At 41.9% G+C, this 17,200-nt stretch overlaps 1 protein-coding gene across 2 annotated transcripts in view; it reads left to right on the forward strand.

Moving 5' to 3' along the window:
* The window catches only part of KHDRBS2 (KH RNA binding domain containing, signal transduction associated 2), a 1,412,749-nt gene that overhangs the window by 1,021,759 nt on the left and 373,790 nt on the right, over nucleotides 1-17,200 (forward strand). The window contains exon 7 of one of the 2 annotated variants that reach the window (XM_029595673.1): nucleotides 4,468-4,505. The exons of the other annotated variant lie outside the window; for it this stretch is intronic. Within the exon in view, the coding sequence (XP_029451533.1) occupies nucleotides 4,468-4,505 (38 nt within the window). The remainder of the gene's footprint in view (nucleotides 1-4,467; nucleotides 4,506-17,200) is intronic. 2 annotated transcript variants of the gene reach the window in all.

The following is a 17,200-nucleotide window of genomic DNA, read 5'->3' on the forward strand; positions in this document are numbered from 1 at the left end:
AAGAAAAATAATTAAACAGACATATAAAAAATTGATTTTCTATGATCCAGTTCAATGAATTTTAAAGTTATGATTTACAAATAAAAATTGGAGGCGGGAGGTTATTTATGATTATAAGAAAAAACGGCGACACCCGGATGGTTTTGTATAATATATGATTTTTCCACCCGTTTTCCTATATATTATTATCATTAATATATAGAGACATTATGATAGGAAATAATTTGAGCAGTTTCATGGAAAATCATTAATAAAAATAAACACTGGGTGAAAATGTATGTGTGACTGTCATATGACAGGGCAAAGGTAGTGCCGGTGCCATTGCTATCAACGCACCCGTGGCCCGAGAGTGGAAGATCACACCGGGACCCCCCCACTGGACCCCAGGTAATTTAAGACATTTGGGGGCGTTCGGGAGGGTGGGGGATTTATTTTAAAGGGTCGGGGTGGGTTTTAGGGTTGTTTTAGTGTGCCGGTTTTCCCGCCCTCCCCCTTCCCCTCCCCCTTCCCCCGATTTACGATTTTTGACAATAAATCGGGGGAATTCCTATTATATATCGCCTCTAACGATTTTTGACGATTTAAAATATATCGGACGATATTTTAAATCGCCAAAAAACGATTCACATCCCTAGCTCAGAGCCAAAGGTATATTAGAGTGTACTGGAAAAGTCATAACCAGCAAAGCAAAGGAGGTAATGATGCCTCTGCACTGATTGTTAGTGAGTTATCACCTATGTTAGTTTATTGATTAATCACATTTCTTTAGCAAATATTAAAGTGATGTACATCATAAAATCACAAATAAATTAAAAATAATAAAAAAAACATGATTCAGGTATAAAATAATAATTACATAGAAACATAGAAACATAGAAACATAGAAATGACGGCAGAAGAAGACCAAATGGCCCATCTAGTCTGCCCAGCAAGCTTCACACATATTTTCTCTCATACTTATCTGTTTCTCTTAGCTCTTGGTTCTATTTCCCTTCCATCCCCACCTTTAATGTAGAGAGCAGTGATGGAGCTGCATCCAAGTGAAATATCTAGCTTGATTAGTTTGGGGTAGTAGCCGCCGCAATAAGCAAGCTGCACCCATGCTTATTTGTTTTACCCAGACTATGTTATTAGCCCTTATTGGTTGTTTTTCTTCTCCCCTGCCGTTGAAGCAGGGAGCTATGCTGGATATGCGTGACGTATAAGTCTTCTCCCATGCCGTTGAAGCAGAGAGCCATGCTGGATGTGCATCGAAAGTGAAGTATCAGGCCCATTTGGTTTGGGGTAGTAACCGCCGTAACAAGCCAGCTACTCCCCGCTTTGTGAGTGCGAACCCTCTTTTCTTCTCCCCTGCCGTTGAATCAGAGAACTATGCTGTATATGCATTGAAAGTGAAGTATCAGGCTTATTTGATTTGGGGTAGTAACCGCCGTAACAAGCCAGCTACTCCCCTCTTTGTGAGTGTGAATCCTTTTTTCCACATTTCCTCTTGCTGTTGAAGCTTAGAGCGATGTTGGAGTCACGCCTGTGTATGTTTATTTAATAAGGGTATTGACTCCAGGCAGTAGCCATCATTCTGGCGAGTCACCCACTCTTCATTGGCAGCCTCTTGACTTTATGGATCCACAGTGTTTATCCCACGCCCCTTTGAAGTCCTTCACAGTTCTGGTCTTCACCACATCCTCTGGAAGGGCATTCCAGGCATCCACCACCCTCTCCGTGAAGAAATACTTCCTGACATTGGTTCTGAATCTTCCTCCCTGGAGCTTCAAATCGTGACCCCTGGTTCTGCTGATTTTTTTCCTTAGGAAAAGGTTTGTCGTTGTCTTTTGATCATTAACACCTTTCAAGTATCTGAAAGTCTGTATCATATCACCTCTGCTCCTCCTTTCCTCCAGGGTGTACATATTTAGATTCTTCAATCTCTCCTCGTACGTCATCCGATGAAGATCCTCCACCTTCCTGGTCGCCCTTCTCTGTACCGCCTCCATCTTGTCTTTGTCTTTTTGAAGGTACGGTCTCCAGAACTGAACACAGTACTCCAGGTGAGGCCTCACCAAGGACCTGTACAAGGGAATAATCACTTCCCTTTTCTTACTCGATATTCCTCTCTCTATGCAGCCCAGCATTCTTCTGGCTTTAGCTATCGCCTTGTCGCATTGTTTCGCCGACTTCAGATCATTAGACACCATCACCCCAAGGTCCCTCTCCTGCTCCGTGCACATCAGCCTTTCCCCCCCCATTGAATACAGTTCATTTGGATTTCCACTCCCCATATGCATGACTTTGCACTTCTTGGCATTGAATCTCAGCTGCCATATCTTCGACCACTCTTCCAGTTTCCTTAGATCCCGTCTCATTCTCTCCACTCCTTCCGGCGTGTCCACTCTGTTGCAGATCTTAGTGTCATCCGCAAAAAGACAAACCTTACCTTCTATCCCGTCCGCAATGTCGCTCACAAAGATATTGAACAGGACCGGTCACAACACCGATCCTTGCGGTACACCACTTAAAACCGCTCTCTCTTCAGAGAAGGTTCCATTTACCATCACACATTGTCTTCTGTCCGTCAACCAATTTGCAATCCAGGTCACCACCTCGGCACTCACTCCCAAGCTTCTCGTTTTATTCACCAGTCTCCTGTGCGGAACCGTATCAAAAGCTTTGCTGAAATCCAAGTATATGATATCGAGCGCTCTTCCTCTATCCAATTCCTTGGTTACCCAGTCAAAAAAGTCAATCAGATTTGTCTGACAGGATCTTCCTCTGGTGAATCCATGCTGCCTCTGGTCCATCAATTCTCCGGACTGTAGATAGTTCACTATTCTCTCTTTCAACAGTGACTCCATTACTTTTCCCACCACTGAAGTGAGGCTAACCGGTCTGTAGTTACCAGCCTCCTCTCTGTTCCCACTCTTGTGAAGCGGGACCACCACCGCTCTTCTCCAATCACTCGGCACCACTCCCGTTTCTAGGGATCTATTGAACAGGTCGCACAGCGGTCCCGCCAGCACATCTCTGAGCTCCCTCAATATCCTTGGATGAATCCCATCAGGCCCCATGGCTTTGTCCACTTTCAGATTCTTTAGCTCTTCCCATACATTATCTACTGTAAATGGATTTTCCTCTGTTCCGCTTCCCTCCAGTTTCTTGTTGTGTAGAGATGGTCCTTCTCCAGGGTCTTCTTTAGTGAACACAGAGCTGAAGTATTCGTTTAATATTTCTGCCATTTCTTCGTCTCCCTCCACACATTGATCATTTCCACCTTTCAATTTCACTATACCACTTTGGACCTTTCTCTTTTCGCTGATGTATCTGAAAAATGTTTTGTCACCATATTTTATCTCCTTGGCAATCCTCTCTTCTGCTTGACTTTTTGCCAACTTGATTAATTTCTTTGTCTCCCTCAGTTGATACAAATATTCTTCTTTGTGCTCCTTCCTTTGGGATCTTTTGTATTTCTTGTATGCAGTTCTTTTAGCTTTAATTTTGTCAGCCACCTCCTTTGAGAACCAGATAGGTTTCATTTTTCTTTTGCTTTTCTTTACATTTCTAACATATAGAGCAGTTGCCTTGGCGATTGCTCCTTTTAGATTGATCCACATCTCTCTCATTTTCCCATCCATTTAGTTCTTCCTCTAGGTACTTCCCCATTTCCTCAAAGTCTGTGTTTTTGAACTGTAAAACTCTGGTCTTTGTGCTCCTTTTCCATATTCTTTTAGTGATATTAAACCATACCATTTGATGATCACTGGTGCTGAGGTGGGCGCCCACCTTGACATCAGAGACGATTTCTCCATTATTGAGCACTAAGTCGAGAATAGTTCCTTCTCTCGTGGGTTCCAATACCATTTGTTTGAACAAAGATACTTGCATGGCATCCAGTATTGCTCTACTGTTTTTTAGATTCTGCAGATGGGATTTTCCAGTCTACATCTGGCATATTAAAGTCACCAATGATCACCACTTCCCCTTTCTTACCTATCTTATGGATGTCTTCAACCAGATCTCTGTCCAGCTCTTCCTTTTGGTTTGGAGGCCTGTAAACCACTCCAATATAAATGGATGCTCCATCATCTGTTTTTAGGTCTACCCATAGTGCTTCTTCCTTGCCCCAACTTCCTTGCAGCTCAGATGCTTGGATATTATTTCTGACATAAAGAGCCACACCTCCCCCTTTTCTATCCACTCTGTCCTTCCTTAACAAATTATAGCCTGGTATTGCCGTATCCCAATCATGAGATTCTGTGAACCATGTCTCTGTGATAGCAACGATGTCCAGTTCTGCCTCTGTCATTAGGGCCTGCAGATCTGGGATTTTATTTCCCAAACTATGAGCATTTGTAGTCATAGCTTTCCAGGTACTCTCTTTACGGTTATTGCTTTTCCTGTACTTCTTATGAGACTTTAGTTGAGATTTGTTATTCACTTTACTCGTTCCTTTTGCAGTTGTGCCATTGATGACAGAGTTATCCATCTCAATGTTTTTCTCTAGAATTTCTTCAGTTAATATAGGGAGGGCTTTATGTTCTTGTTGCATTTGATACTGTGTGTGTCTCCTTGTTACAGGTCTAATTCTACCAGAGCCCACTGTGATCCTGTTTTTTAATGATTTACTTGATGAACTGATTGAGTGGGGGGGTATACTTGTTGGCTTCCCATCTGTCAAGAATGGGTGACTGTGGGACACATGTGTTATCCTACCTGAGTCTACTGTATTTCTTTTTCTTGACTCCTGGTTATTCTTTGGTGTTGGGGAATTATTTTCTGAGTAATGCAATATGGGTGTAATTCTTTTAATTGAAGCTAATTGAGCTTTAACCTCAGTCAGCTCTGTTTTCAAAGAAGAGAGCTGTGCACAGATCGGACAAGCTCCAAGTCTCCAGATGCTTTCCCTCAGAATAAAGGCTCTACAACAGTTGCATTGGATAGTTCTCATATTGGTTAAGTTTTGGATTGGTATGTCCTTAGCTGTTAACTTACTAATTGATCTTGTTGCTAATGCTAATTTAGACAGTCTATATTAGTAATCTAATCCCAGGGGTGGGTGGGCAGAGGGGTAGGGTGGGAGGGAAACAGTTGAACCTGGGACAAGCAGGACACTTTCTGGAACTTTATTAGTCCTTTAGCTATTAAAGGACCCCCTCAGCACTTCTGTGCCAATATTAACCAGATTATTAAAGAACAGCTATACAATAATAGAAAAGCAGGTATACTGGATCTTAAAAATAACAGTTTGCAAGCAACAGTTACAATTATTGTATAATAACAGACCTAGAGAAAGGTATAAAACACAGAAGTTCTACTGCTCAGAGAGCCCAGATTTTAGTGCAGCACAAAGCAATTAGAAGAATAGTGAAAGAAAACAAGCAGGGGTTTTTTTTTGGTTTTTTTCTTAAAATATCAAATAAGAAAAAGACAAATACAATACATTAAAGCAGTGTTTTAAAAACATAAAAAATACTTCAATTAAAAGCCATTCATATTTTATCTTCAAAAACTCTGGAGAAAGTCATGTCTTGAGACCTTACCTATATTCATTTCTGAAGGCCACATCTCTGAAAGGTTAAAGATTTAGGCTTAAGGTGGTCTCAAGAAAGTCAATCAAAATGGTGCAAGATCTACACAAAAAGCCATATGAGATGAGACTAAATGACAGGGCATATAATAGAGACATAAATACCTGTAAAGGTTCCTTGAATCAAGTATCTTTTGATCTTTTGAATTTAATTGCTTATCTGGAAAAATCTGTTGAATTGGATGTGATATTCTCAGCTCTCGTAGCAACTTTAGTTTTGGACTCAGATAGAGACTATATATTAAAAATGTGCTTTTACAATAGAAATACCTCTTTTTTGAACATAAAAGTCTATATTTTTCCAGAGGTGCAAAGGTAACTCAAGTTAAAAAGGAAGAGATTTTTGACAATAAAGCCTGGAATTTTGCAACTGAGGAATTTATTTTGGTTGAATTTTCCTTACAAATGTGCAGTAAAATCTAAAGGGCTAAAATATATATTTTATGATTGTGATGGATTAACAGATGTGCCTCTAGTCCCTGCACTTTAAAAATATAAGCAGATGTATAAATTTGCCTTGGTCAAGGTTGTTTAGGGTAAAATAGCATTCATTAAAGTGGTTGCTTATGAGAACTACAATTCCCCAAAGCCCTAGCAATAGATTCCTAGGAGGATTTGATTAGGGAGCAGCTGGGGGCAGGGTGGACTCATCTATGCTTGCAGCAGTAGGATAAAAGGTGAAATAAATGATATAGCCTGATGTTTGACAGGGGGGAAAAAAAGGGAGAGGAGATGGCAAGAAGTAACAACTGTCTCAATGAAGTCTGTGGCTGATGAGGAGGCAGAAATAGAGCCAAGGGGATATGCCTGCATTCTAAGCTAAGTCCATTTCATAGCCAGCTCTAGAGAGATATTTCTACTTACAGAGTGACTTTATTTGGGAAATGTAATACCCATTGGTGTTGAAATAATTTAAATGCAGCAATAAAAAAGGCTAAGCTTGCACTGCACAAATTAGAAAAAAAGCCAGAGAAGAAGAGACCATAGTAAAAGTAAAAGCCTACGATTAGTGCCCACAGATCTCACAGAACCTTAATTAAGAGAGCAGTAAAGTAAAATAGGAAAAGCTTGTGTTTTCCTCTTTAAAGGTTTAAGTCATTGACTGAAAACTAGGTCAGAGATGAAACTTGGGATTATATGCTAGTAGGAGACCTGAGAAACATGCAAGCATACACAGAGATCATAGGGAAAGTTGTCCTGGACTATGTTGCTGCTCATGTGAGTAATAATTGGCTGAGCTTGTTATGAAACTGGGAACATTGTTGCTGCTGCTAAATTTATACTCTGGAAAAGACTAATGTTTGGAATTGGTAATAGAAAGTTCTGTGGTAAGGTATCACAAACTGTGGCTTTGTAAATTCTGTAATGATGCATTTAAGTTTAGTGTCACTAATTTGCATTAATATATGCTGCATAGTGTGTGTTTAAAACCCAGGGTGGAATGCTTACTGTAACTGGAGCCTCAGAAATTCTGGTCTGGAATCTGTTTAGTTTTTATCAACCCTGAGTTAGTAGGATTGCTGAGCGAGTCTGTCTTTCTGCTTTAAAAACTGTAGTATAGTGCTGTTTTTCTGTGCTTGTGAGAAATGTTGTATTGAAAACACCAAGAATAAAATGTTGTGTCTTTAGGCATTATTTAATACATGCTTTAAAGGTGATGTTGGAACCATAGCTGAATGAGTAATAACAGAAAGCAAATAAAAGAGAAAAACTTTAAGAATAATTGTGATTGTGTGCATCATTAAGAGATGAGAGTCAAGATGCAGTGCTGCTTAAATGGACAGATATGAAAGATGTTACAAAAATTTGAATAGGTAGAAACTTAAAAATGGTGTTCAAATTCCAGAGTCTAAGTTACTGCTTCAGTGTGGGCTAGGCCCATTACACTTAGAATAGATATGGCAGTAGAAATGGGAAACCCACTGATTTAAAGTGACACTCTACTTACTTGAAGCTAAAACACTACAGATTTTTGAAATCATTGTTTGACTACAAGGTTTGCTTCCAGAATCCTGGAAAATACTAGCTGGAGACATCTGATTGTCACAATGATCCATCTGAACTTGCTAAGTCTAAAACTCAGAAACAAACTCAGATGGGACCTGCCTTACTCCTTAAACTCCATGGGATTCTTCATTCAGAGGGGAATAACTTATGCTGATAGGAAATATGAAGATCCTACCTATAGGTCTCATTTACTAAGCATTTTTCCCATAGACACAGAATGGCAGAAATGTCTTAGTAAATCAGACTCTATATTTGGCCATATGATATTGCTTATGGACTTTGTTTTTTCCATGGTATAGGGATCGGTTTCCTCTCCAAAGGATGGCTAAAAGGATTCATAAGATTAATGGATTATGTTTCCATTATACATTTTTCTCATTGTTTAAAGTTTATCTTATATCATTTCAACAAGTTTTCATGGATGTTATTATTGAACATCATAGAAATATTTTTTTTTAAAAAAATGAGAATATATTAATAATGCATAAGAAACAAACCTTTTCCAATAGAAAGGAAGTTGTGGAACTGCAGGTTATGATATAAAGCTCCAAGATTGGGTAAACTCAGGAACAGCATTAGGATTTTTTTTTTTTTTCATGAAAAAGGTTGTGGATATATGGAATTCCCTTCTGAAGGAGGTACTGGAGAATAAAAATGGTATCAGCAATAAAGAAAGCATGGGATAAATGTGGAAGATCCCTAAACAGCAATCGTATTCTAAAAGCAATAGGTCTCAAAGAAAGCTGAGGTGGCCTGCATGAAGGGACCATGATTTAAACCCAAATTTCAGTGAGCAAAGATAGGCCAATTTTTTCTTTTGATAACAGTCTCAATAACTTTGCTAGCTGTGGGGATTATTACAAATCTTGGTATTAAGACATAGAAGTGATCATGGATGTTTAGCTCAATTGTTGCCCAACACATAATATAGGGATCTTTACAATATTACAACATTTACCATGTAACTTAAATTATACAGATACATTTATAGGCATACTATTCAAGTACATCACATGGTGTCACATACAATATTCCAAACAATTTTTGGAATATTGTTGGTCATGTAAGATGCAAAGTTGCTGATGACAAGGCCTGAAATGGGGACAATTGAGGCCATCATTTTAACCAATTTGGGGCTTGGCTTGGGACAGATCAAGAGGGCAGTGGTAGAAAAAGGGTTGAGTGGTCAGCTGCAATACATGGGAGACATGGGAGTTTGTGTTGGGTTACATATGGGAATTTGTATGTGCATCTACTCAAAGTGGATGACTCTCAATGGCACACTGGATAGGCTACTTTTGTCTTTATCTGCCATCACTACTATGATATAATATTATGCATGAAATCAGCATTCACTCTCTTTTGATGTTTCATTGAGACTTTTGTTTCTCTCAAGGACCATCATATTGCAAGCATAAGGCATAGTAAACTTAACCTTAGATTCACTTGTTTTATATAATGATACAACTCATATAATCATTACAATTACTTCTTATAATTTATTTTGTCTTATTTTAAAATGCATATAACACTTTTTTAAAATAATTTCCCTTCAAGTGTATAGCCTGACATTTAGCCCAACTTGATTTCACTTTTTGAGATATGGTTCTCTACTTCAGGGGCTTATTGTACTTCTCCGACATGGACAGCTCCTTCTTTTTACCAGCAACAGCAAGCATAAATGGGGAGGTTTAAATATGTACTTCCTCCAATTACATCAATTACTTTTACTCATTATTGTGTTTGATTGGATACAACACATTATCCAGTTAAATGCTTTGCTTTTAATTTGACTATATCTTTTTATAAATATTATTGTTAAAATGGAATATATATATATATATATATATATTCTCCGCTGATGCTCCCCAGCCGGCCTTCTTCCTCCCGTCGTCAGCATCCAATCCAGCACTCTCTTCTTCGCCAGCCAACCCTGCGCTTGGACGCCCACGCCGACCAGCCAATCGGGGGACAGCCCCGATTGGCCTTTAAATTCTTCGTGGCTCCTGGACAGAGCCCTTTTCCAGGCAGATGCTGCAGGAGGAGAAGGAGCCTTCGGAGCTGGACAGGGCCTGCGCGATCGGTGCCGGAGACCCGCCGGGGTAAGGCCTGTTAATTTCCAATTACCCGCGACCGCCTCCAGCGCCGACCACGAGGCAGCCCCTGCCTCCCTCCGCTGACGCTCCCCAGGCGGCCTTCTTCCTCCCATCATCAGCATCCAATCCAGCGCTCTCTTCTTCGCCAGCCAACCCTGCGCTTGGACGCCCACGCCGACCAGCCAATCGGGGGACAGCCCCGATTGGCCTTTAAATTCTTTGCAGCGCTGAGCGTCGCTGCCTTTGGCGCGCGACAAAGGAGCAGGCCCCTTTGTGCACCCCTTCATGCAGCCCCGAGAGAAGCCTCTTCCAACACATCCTGTTCAACAATCATCTGCTACCTCTATCTCCCAACAACCCATTTCAGTGGCACCAGCTTCACACCCCGGTATCCCCTCGCAATCCAACAATCAAGTAAGCAACTGCACCCAGCCGCCCATCACAGCCACGGGCACCTCCCTAACTAGCCCTACTCTATCTGCCTGACTCTTCTCGCTGACATTCTAGCCAGGATGCGTTCCTTCACCATTCCCATAATTTACAACCACTTGACGAGACTCCCGAAGCCCTATACTCACTCACTCAACCGCCAACAGAGCCTCATTCCCATCATGATATCCCCAGTCACTCAAATTCTCGGACTGGCATTATTCTCACTGACCTTATTCAATGCGCAATCCATCACCAAGAAAACGCACATACTCAACGACCTCCTTTCAGAAACTAAACCAGACATCTGTGCTATCACAGAAACATGGTTAAAACCTACAGACACAGTATTAATAAACCAGCTCCCCACTCAGGCCTACGACCTCCTCTCAGTTCCCAGGCTCAAAAAAAGAGGAGGAGGGCTGCTCCTGGCAGCCAAAAAAGGGCTAGGCCTCACCCTACAGTTCACAAATGCTTCAGCCAACCTGGAATTTGCCCCCTTTAAATCAAAATACCTCCAAATTGGTCTAATTTACGCCCCTCCAGGAATTCTTGAAGCAGACCCTTCCCCCATCATCGAACTCACCGCAAAACACCTTAATGCCGAAAAACCAGCCATCCTGATGGGAGACTTTAATCTTCATGTTGACGCTCAACCACGCTCCACAAATTGCAAAACCTTACTCACCACTCTCACCCACATGGGTTTCAGACAAATCGCTAACAATCCCACTCACAAAGCAGGTCACACGTTAGACCTCATCTTCATAAATGATGGAATATCCCCCTACACTAACCCATCATGCTCACCAGTCCCTTGGACGGACCACCAAATCATCTCCACGGTTCTAGAGATCAAGGAGCACCCTCCCCAAGCAACCCTTTTAACCTCAGTATCCGTCAGGAAACCCTGCTCCAGGGAACTTCTCAGCTCGCATCTTTCCAAGGAACTAGTTCACCTCGACCTCTCTAACATCAACATTGCCACTACATCTTGGATTAACATCACCAACAAAGTCGCAGATCAAGTATGCCCCATGACCACGAAAACACTCCATCCAGATAAGGACAACAGGAAACCCTGGTTCACCCCCGAGCTGAAGTCGCTCAAACAGGAGCTCAGATTTAAAGAACACAGGTGGCGTAAAAACCCTTCCACAACGACCCTCTCTGCCTTCAAATCCAGCCTAAATGCCTACAGAAATGTCATTAATAGAACCAAGAAAGAATTCTTCTCTAAAAATATACACCACTTTATCTTTGACTCCAGAGCATTGTTTTCTTACGTTTCAGCCCTCACTAAACCAGCTACTCCCCTCATCCCAGATGACCAAGCTATCAACAAGGCCAATGAACTGGCAGACCACTTCGAGAGAAAAATCGCCACCCTCGTCACCCCCCCTCACGGGGCCCGCTCCTCATCCTAATTACTTATCCCCCACCGGTTCCCAACTCGCTCACTCAACCCTCCAGCAACAAAATTCAACCCCAGCTACCCTTTCCACCTTCGAGCTGACATCCGCATTAGAAATAGAAAACATCCTTAAGAAGTTGAAACCTTCGTCTCATCCTTTAGATCACATACCGTCCAACCTGCTTTTCTCCATTCCAAACATCATCGCCAAACCAGTAGCAGACATCATAAATTGCTCACTGTCTCAAGGACACGTCCCAGAACAACTCAAGCTTGCAATGCTCAAACCCCTCCTAAAAACACCCAGCTAACTTCCGCCCCATAGCTAACCTCCCAATGATTGCCAAACTCATGGAGAAGATAGTAAACAGACAACTATCAGAATACTTAGAAGAAAATGACATCCTCACCCCAAATCAATTCGGATTCTGAAAGGCCCTGAACACCGAATCACTTCTGGCCACGCTCTTGGACACCATCCTCCTTAACCTGGAAAAAGTTCAACCATTCCTACTCGCACTTCTGGATCTCTCCGCAGCATTCAACACCGTGAACCACACGTCCCTTCTACAGCTTCTAGCAGACATCGGCATCACAGGATCGGCGTTCAACTGGTTCAAATCATTGCTTGAAAACAGGTTCTACAAGGTCAGGATAAACAACAAAGAGTCTCACCCTATCAGATCAAATCTGGGGGTACCCCAAGGATCATCACTGTCACCTACGCTATTCAATATTTACCTCCTCCCACTCTGCCACCTACTAACCAACCTCAAGCTAACACATTTCTTATATGCGGACGACATACAGATTCTCATCCCCATAGCTGAATCACGCCACAAAACATGGTCTTACTGGAATAGTTGCCTTACTGCAATCAACAACCTACTCACCAGCCTCAACCTCGTCCTTAACACCAACAAAACCGAAATCCTCCTAATAACCCCAGACAACTGCATTCCGCTTAACCCCCCTATTTCTTCCCAACTCCCCATCACATTTATAGACCACACAACGCATGTAAGAGACCTGGGTGTGCTACTAAACAACCAACTCAACCTAAGCAAATTTGTAAACAACACCACTAAGGAATGCTTCTTTAAATTGCAAGTATTAAAAAAATTAAAACCACTTCTGCACTTCCGAGATTTCCGCCTGGTACTACAATCTATCATCCTCCCAAAACTGGATTACTGGAACTCACTCATTCTGGGCCTACCTACCAGCACAATCAAACCTCTTCAGATGGTCCAGAACGCGTCGGCCAGGATCCTCACAAACACCAATAAAAGGGAACACATCACCCCTATCCTCCAGAACCTTCACTGCCTGCTAATTAAATTCAGGATACTCTTTAAAGCCCTCATGATGATCCATAAGGCCTTACACAACATCTCCCCCCTCAACCTAACCTTCCAACTTCAGCAGCACACCACCATGAGACCCCTCAGAAGAGCGTACAAGGACATGCTACAAACCCAGCCTGCCAAAATCTCACTTAGGAAACGCACCCTTTCCACAGCTGGTCCCTCACTTTGGAACTCACTCCCTCCAGACCTCCGCCAAGAACCCTGCCTTTTGGTATTCAAAAAAAAGCTAAAGACTTGGCTATTTAGCCAAGCATTCCCTGATAGCTAAGAGCCGATGAATAGTGCGTTACAGACGCTGGTCCACCAATCCCACTGTAAATATGTTTTGAACTGTATATGTTTTGAATTGTACTTCTTTTTGCTAATCATGTTTTGAATTGCATTCCACTGGGATCTTTGTAAGTTTCAGTTTCAACCATTGTTTCAATGTATCCGCCCCTGAGGCGACAGTTTAGTTCTCTGTAAACTGGTGCGATATGTATTCTATACAGGAACATCGGTATATAAAAATTAAAAATAAATAAATAAATATATATATATATATATATATATATATATATTCAATCTAGTGGGATACAAAGATTTAATCTGAAAAATCCAATCTTATTCAGGTCTGCATAACAACTTCTTTTGATTACCACCATACCAGTCTAAATAGACTTGAGCAATGATAGTCCACTTAATATCCTGAAATGTATATTGATACTGAATAAAATGAATTACCATAAGTGCTTTTCGCTTCTGCATACATATACAACTTTTATGCTCTGTCAACCTTGTTTTTACCATATGTTTAGTTTTGTCAATGTAATATTGATTGCACGGACACTTTATCAGATATACCACATAGGTTGATCTGCAATTAGTATAGAGTTTCAATGTGATCTTCTGACCCGAGGGTAATTTCATACTGTCTCCTCTCAGAATGAGAGGACACATAGCATATCTTCCACAAGGATAAGTTCCACTTGCCATGAGTTGTCTATCAGCTGCAGGAGTTTGTGTTAAATAAAGGTGTTTCCTTTGTGCCAATTCAAGTATATGTATATGATCCATTTATATTTTGTCAAGAATTTTCTAGGTTCATCAGACAATTACAATGAAAAGTTTATTTTGAGCAAAATCATTTGGTTCTTTTAAATTTTTCAGTTGTGAAACAGAAATGTAATTGGAGTCCATCAGGTCCAATGGATCCTTTTATTTTTGCATTTCAACAATTGGTATTAAAGGATGTAGAATTGATTGAAAGTTTTCAGAGTTTCACCAGGGCAGAAATCTAGCTATTAAAGAATTAAATCAAGAGAAGATATAATAATAAAACCACCTGATAAAGGAGAACAATAGTTTTGTTTAGTAGAGAACAGTATATTTTTAGAGAACAGAAAGACACTTAATATTATAGATGGGCTCTGTTTGATCCAAATTATCATGTTCTTAAGCTGGTAAAAGACACTGTTGGTCATTTACTATGCTGTGATATTATTGAGGGAAAATATCTCAGGTATTTCCATGATATTTGACCCATCTCAAGGAAAATATTGCAGTGGTTTCCCTACGATAATTTTCTCATGGAAAAATTCTGTGAGCAAACATATTACTGAAAAAAATCTGAAAAAGAGCAGTGGTAATCCTTTTGGGGCAACCATCTTCAAAAAAGGCCACATGGTGATAAAAAAGCTCCTTTTCTATTATGCAAACATCTCCCCAGTGGTTTGAGTAGACCACCACCCAACCCTCTGCCGCCTATAGAGACAGCAATAAAATAAAAATAAAATAACACATTTTTGAATTGTGCAGTGATACCCTGCCCCTTCCCAACCCCTTGCCTTTGTTAAAAATGCCCTCCATCCCAAATGCCCATCATTCAAAGACCCCCACCACAAAGTGTCTGCATCCCCAACATTCCCTGGCAGTCTAAAGGGGACTCCCTGCCATAGCAGATCCTCTTATTTTAAATGGTATCCTGATGGACCAGGAGTACCTCTAGGCCCTGAACTGGTGGATGCCATTTTTGGAAAAATGGTAATTCTATACAAAGGTTGGTCAACACCTCTGTAAATAAAATAACATGGTTGGCTGAAGCTGCATTATTTCTCAGAAAGATAGCTACAACTCAGGAATTGTAGCTAACTTTCAACAGGAATATGTATAAAATGTACTAATGCATGCAAACCAGTTAATGTATAGTTAATCTTATACAAATAAAAAAATAGAGCTGGCTGAAGCTAAGTTATTTACCAGAAAAATAGCTACAGCTCAAGGCTTGCAGTTAACTTTCTGTGGGAGCATTAGGATGTGTGTTAACTTTCTGCTGAAGTATCAAGATGTTAACTACAATTCCATATTTGTAGCTATCTTTCCAGGGAATAATGCAGTTTCAGTCAGCCACATTATTTTATTTACATAGGATTAATTAGGCATTAACTCCTTTGCAGTCATTAGTAAATTTTATGCATACAAAACAGCTACCATAATTCCAATAGGGTGGTTTTTAGGACAAAATATCACATGATATCATGAATATAATGTGATATGCAATTAGGACCAAATTTTAAAAGCATTACTCATGCTAAAAATCCCATATACTTGAGTATCTGGGCCACACATGAGCTACAAAGTCGGAAGTTATACATGTATATGTGTGCACAAGTAAATTAAAAGGGGCAGAGTTGGGGGCATGGAATGGGCGTATTTTGAAACTGGACTCCACAGCTTGTGTTAGCTTGCTAGATGCATAACTATACTGCAACTCCTGATGAGGAGCAAGTCTGCAGATGTTTACATTTGTGGGATCACATGACAGGAAGAGGGATTTGGGTCAACTAGGGGGTACACAAGATGAAGAAACAAAGAGGTCTGTGTTACCTCAAGATTGACTGGACAAACTGATGGACTAATTTGAAAAACTGGGAAAGTCCCCCCAAATGAGCATGTTTTAAAATCCACTTACATACGTGTATTAAGAACATAAGAAATTGCCATGCTGGGTCAGACCAAGGGTCCATGAAGCCCAGCATCCAGTTTCCAACAGAGGCCAAACCAGGCCACAAGAGCCTGGCAATTACCCAAACACTAAGAAGATCCCATGCTACTGATGCAATTAATAGCAGTGGCTATTCCCTAAGTAAACTTGATTAATAGCCGTTAATGGACTTCTCCTCCAAGAACTTATCCAAATCTTTTTTGAACCCAGCTACACTAAGGGGCGGATTTTAAAAGGCCCGCGCGCGCCGGCGCGCCTATTTTGCATAGGCCGCCGGTGCGCGTAAAGCCCCGGGATGCGCTTAAGTCCCCGGGGCTTTCGAAAAGGGGCTGGAGGGGGCATGTCCGGGGGCATTCCCAAAACGATGCGGCGTTTCGGAGGCGAGCCCGGTGGCGTGGCGCCGGCTCGGGGGCATGGTCGAGGCCTCCGGACCAGCCCCCGGGACCGGAGGACGGAGCGGGGCTGCCGGCGACGCTCGCAAAGTTACGCCTGCTTTCAGCAGGCGTAACTTTGCCGACAAAGGTAGGGGGGGGGTTTAGATAGGGCCGAGGGGGTGGGTTAGGTAGGGGAAGGGAGGGGAAGGTGGGGGGAGAGCGAAGGAAAGTTCCCTCCAATTTCGGAGCGGCCTCGGAGGGACCCCCGCTGGATCCCCAGGGACTTTTGGCCAGCTTGGGGGGGCCTCTTGACCCCCACAAGACTTGCCAAAAGTCCAGCGGGGGTCCGGGAGCGACCTCCTGCACTCCAGCCGTATTGCCAGTATTCAAAATGGCGCCGGTGCTACCTTTGCCCTGTCACATGGTAAGGGCAAAGGGCAAAGGGTAAGGGCAAAGGGCCATCGGTGCCATTTTTTTAGCGCAGCCGATAGCGTGGGAACGGGAGATCGCTGCCCGCGGACCCCCTGGACCACCAGGTATGTGTAAAACGTTTTTGGGGGGTGTCGGGAGAGTGGGGGAGGCTAAGGGGGTAATTTTAAAGGGTCGGGGTGGGGTTTTTTTTATCGGCGCGGGCCTCACTATAAAAAATTAGTGATGTGAATTGGAATCGGAACCGATTCCAATTCACATCTCGTAACGATCAGATTTCCCCCCCCCCCCCAGCTGAACCCGATCGTTAAAATGATCGAGCACACGATTCACATTCCTAGTACATAGTCATTACATAGCTGATAACTCACATAAGGTCTTGAGAAGGCTCAGTAGCTGGAAAGGGTTAGGCCCTCGAGGAGCAAGTACCTGGTTCCAGGGAAAGCTCTGAAAGAGCAATGGTAACTCACAATTGTCTGTATCTGTAATAGCTTCCAGGCAGTAGAGAATCTTCAGAGTG

Source organism: Rhinatrema bivittatum, chromosome 3 (genome assembly GCF_901001135.1).
Source record: "Rhinatrema bivittatum chromosome 3, aRhiBiv1.1, whole genome shotgun sequence".
In the NCBI taxonomy this organism is placed as follows: Eukaryota; Metazoa; Chordata; class Amphibia; order Gymnophiona; family Rhinatrematidae; genus Rhinatrema; species Rhinatrema bivittatum.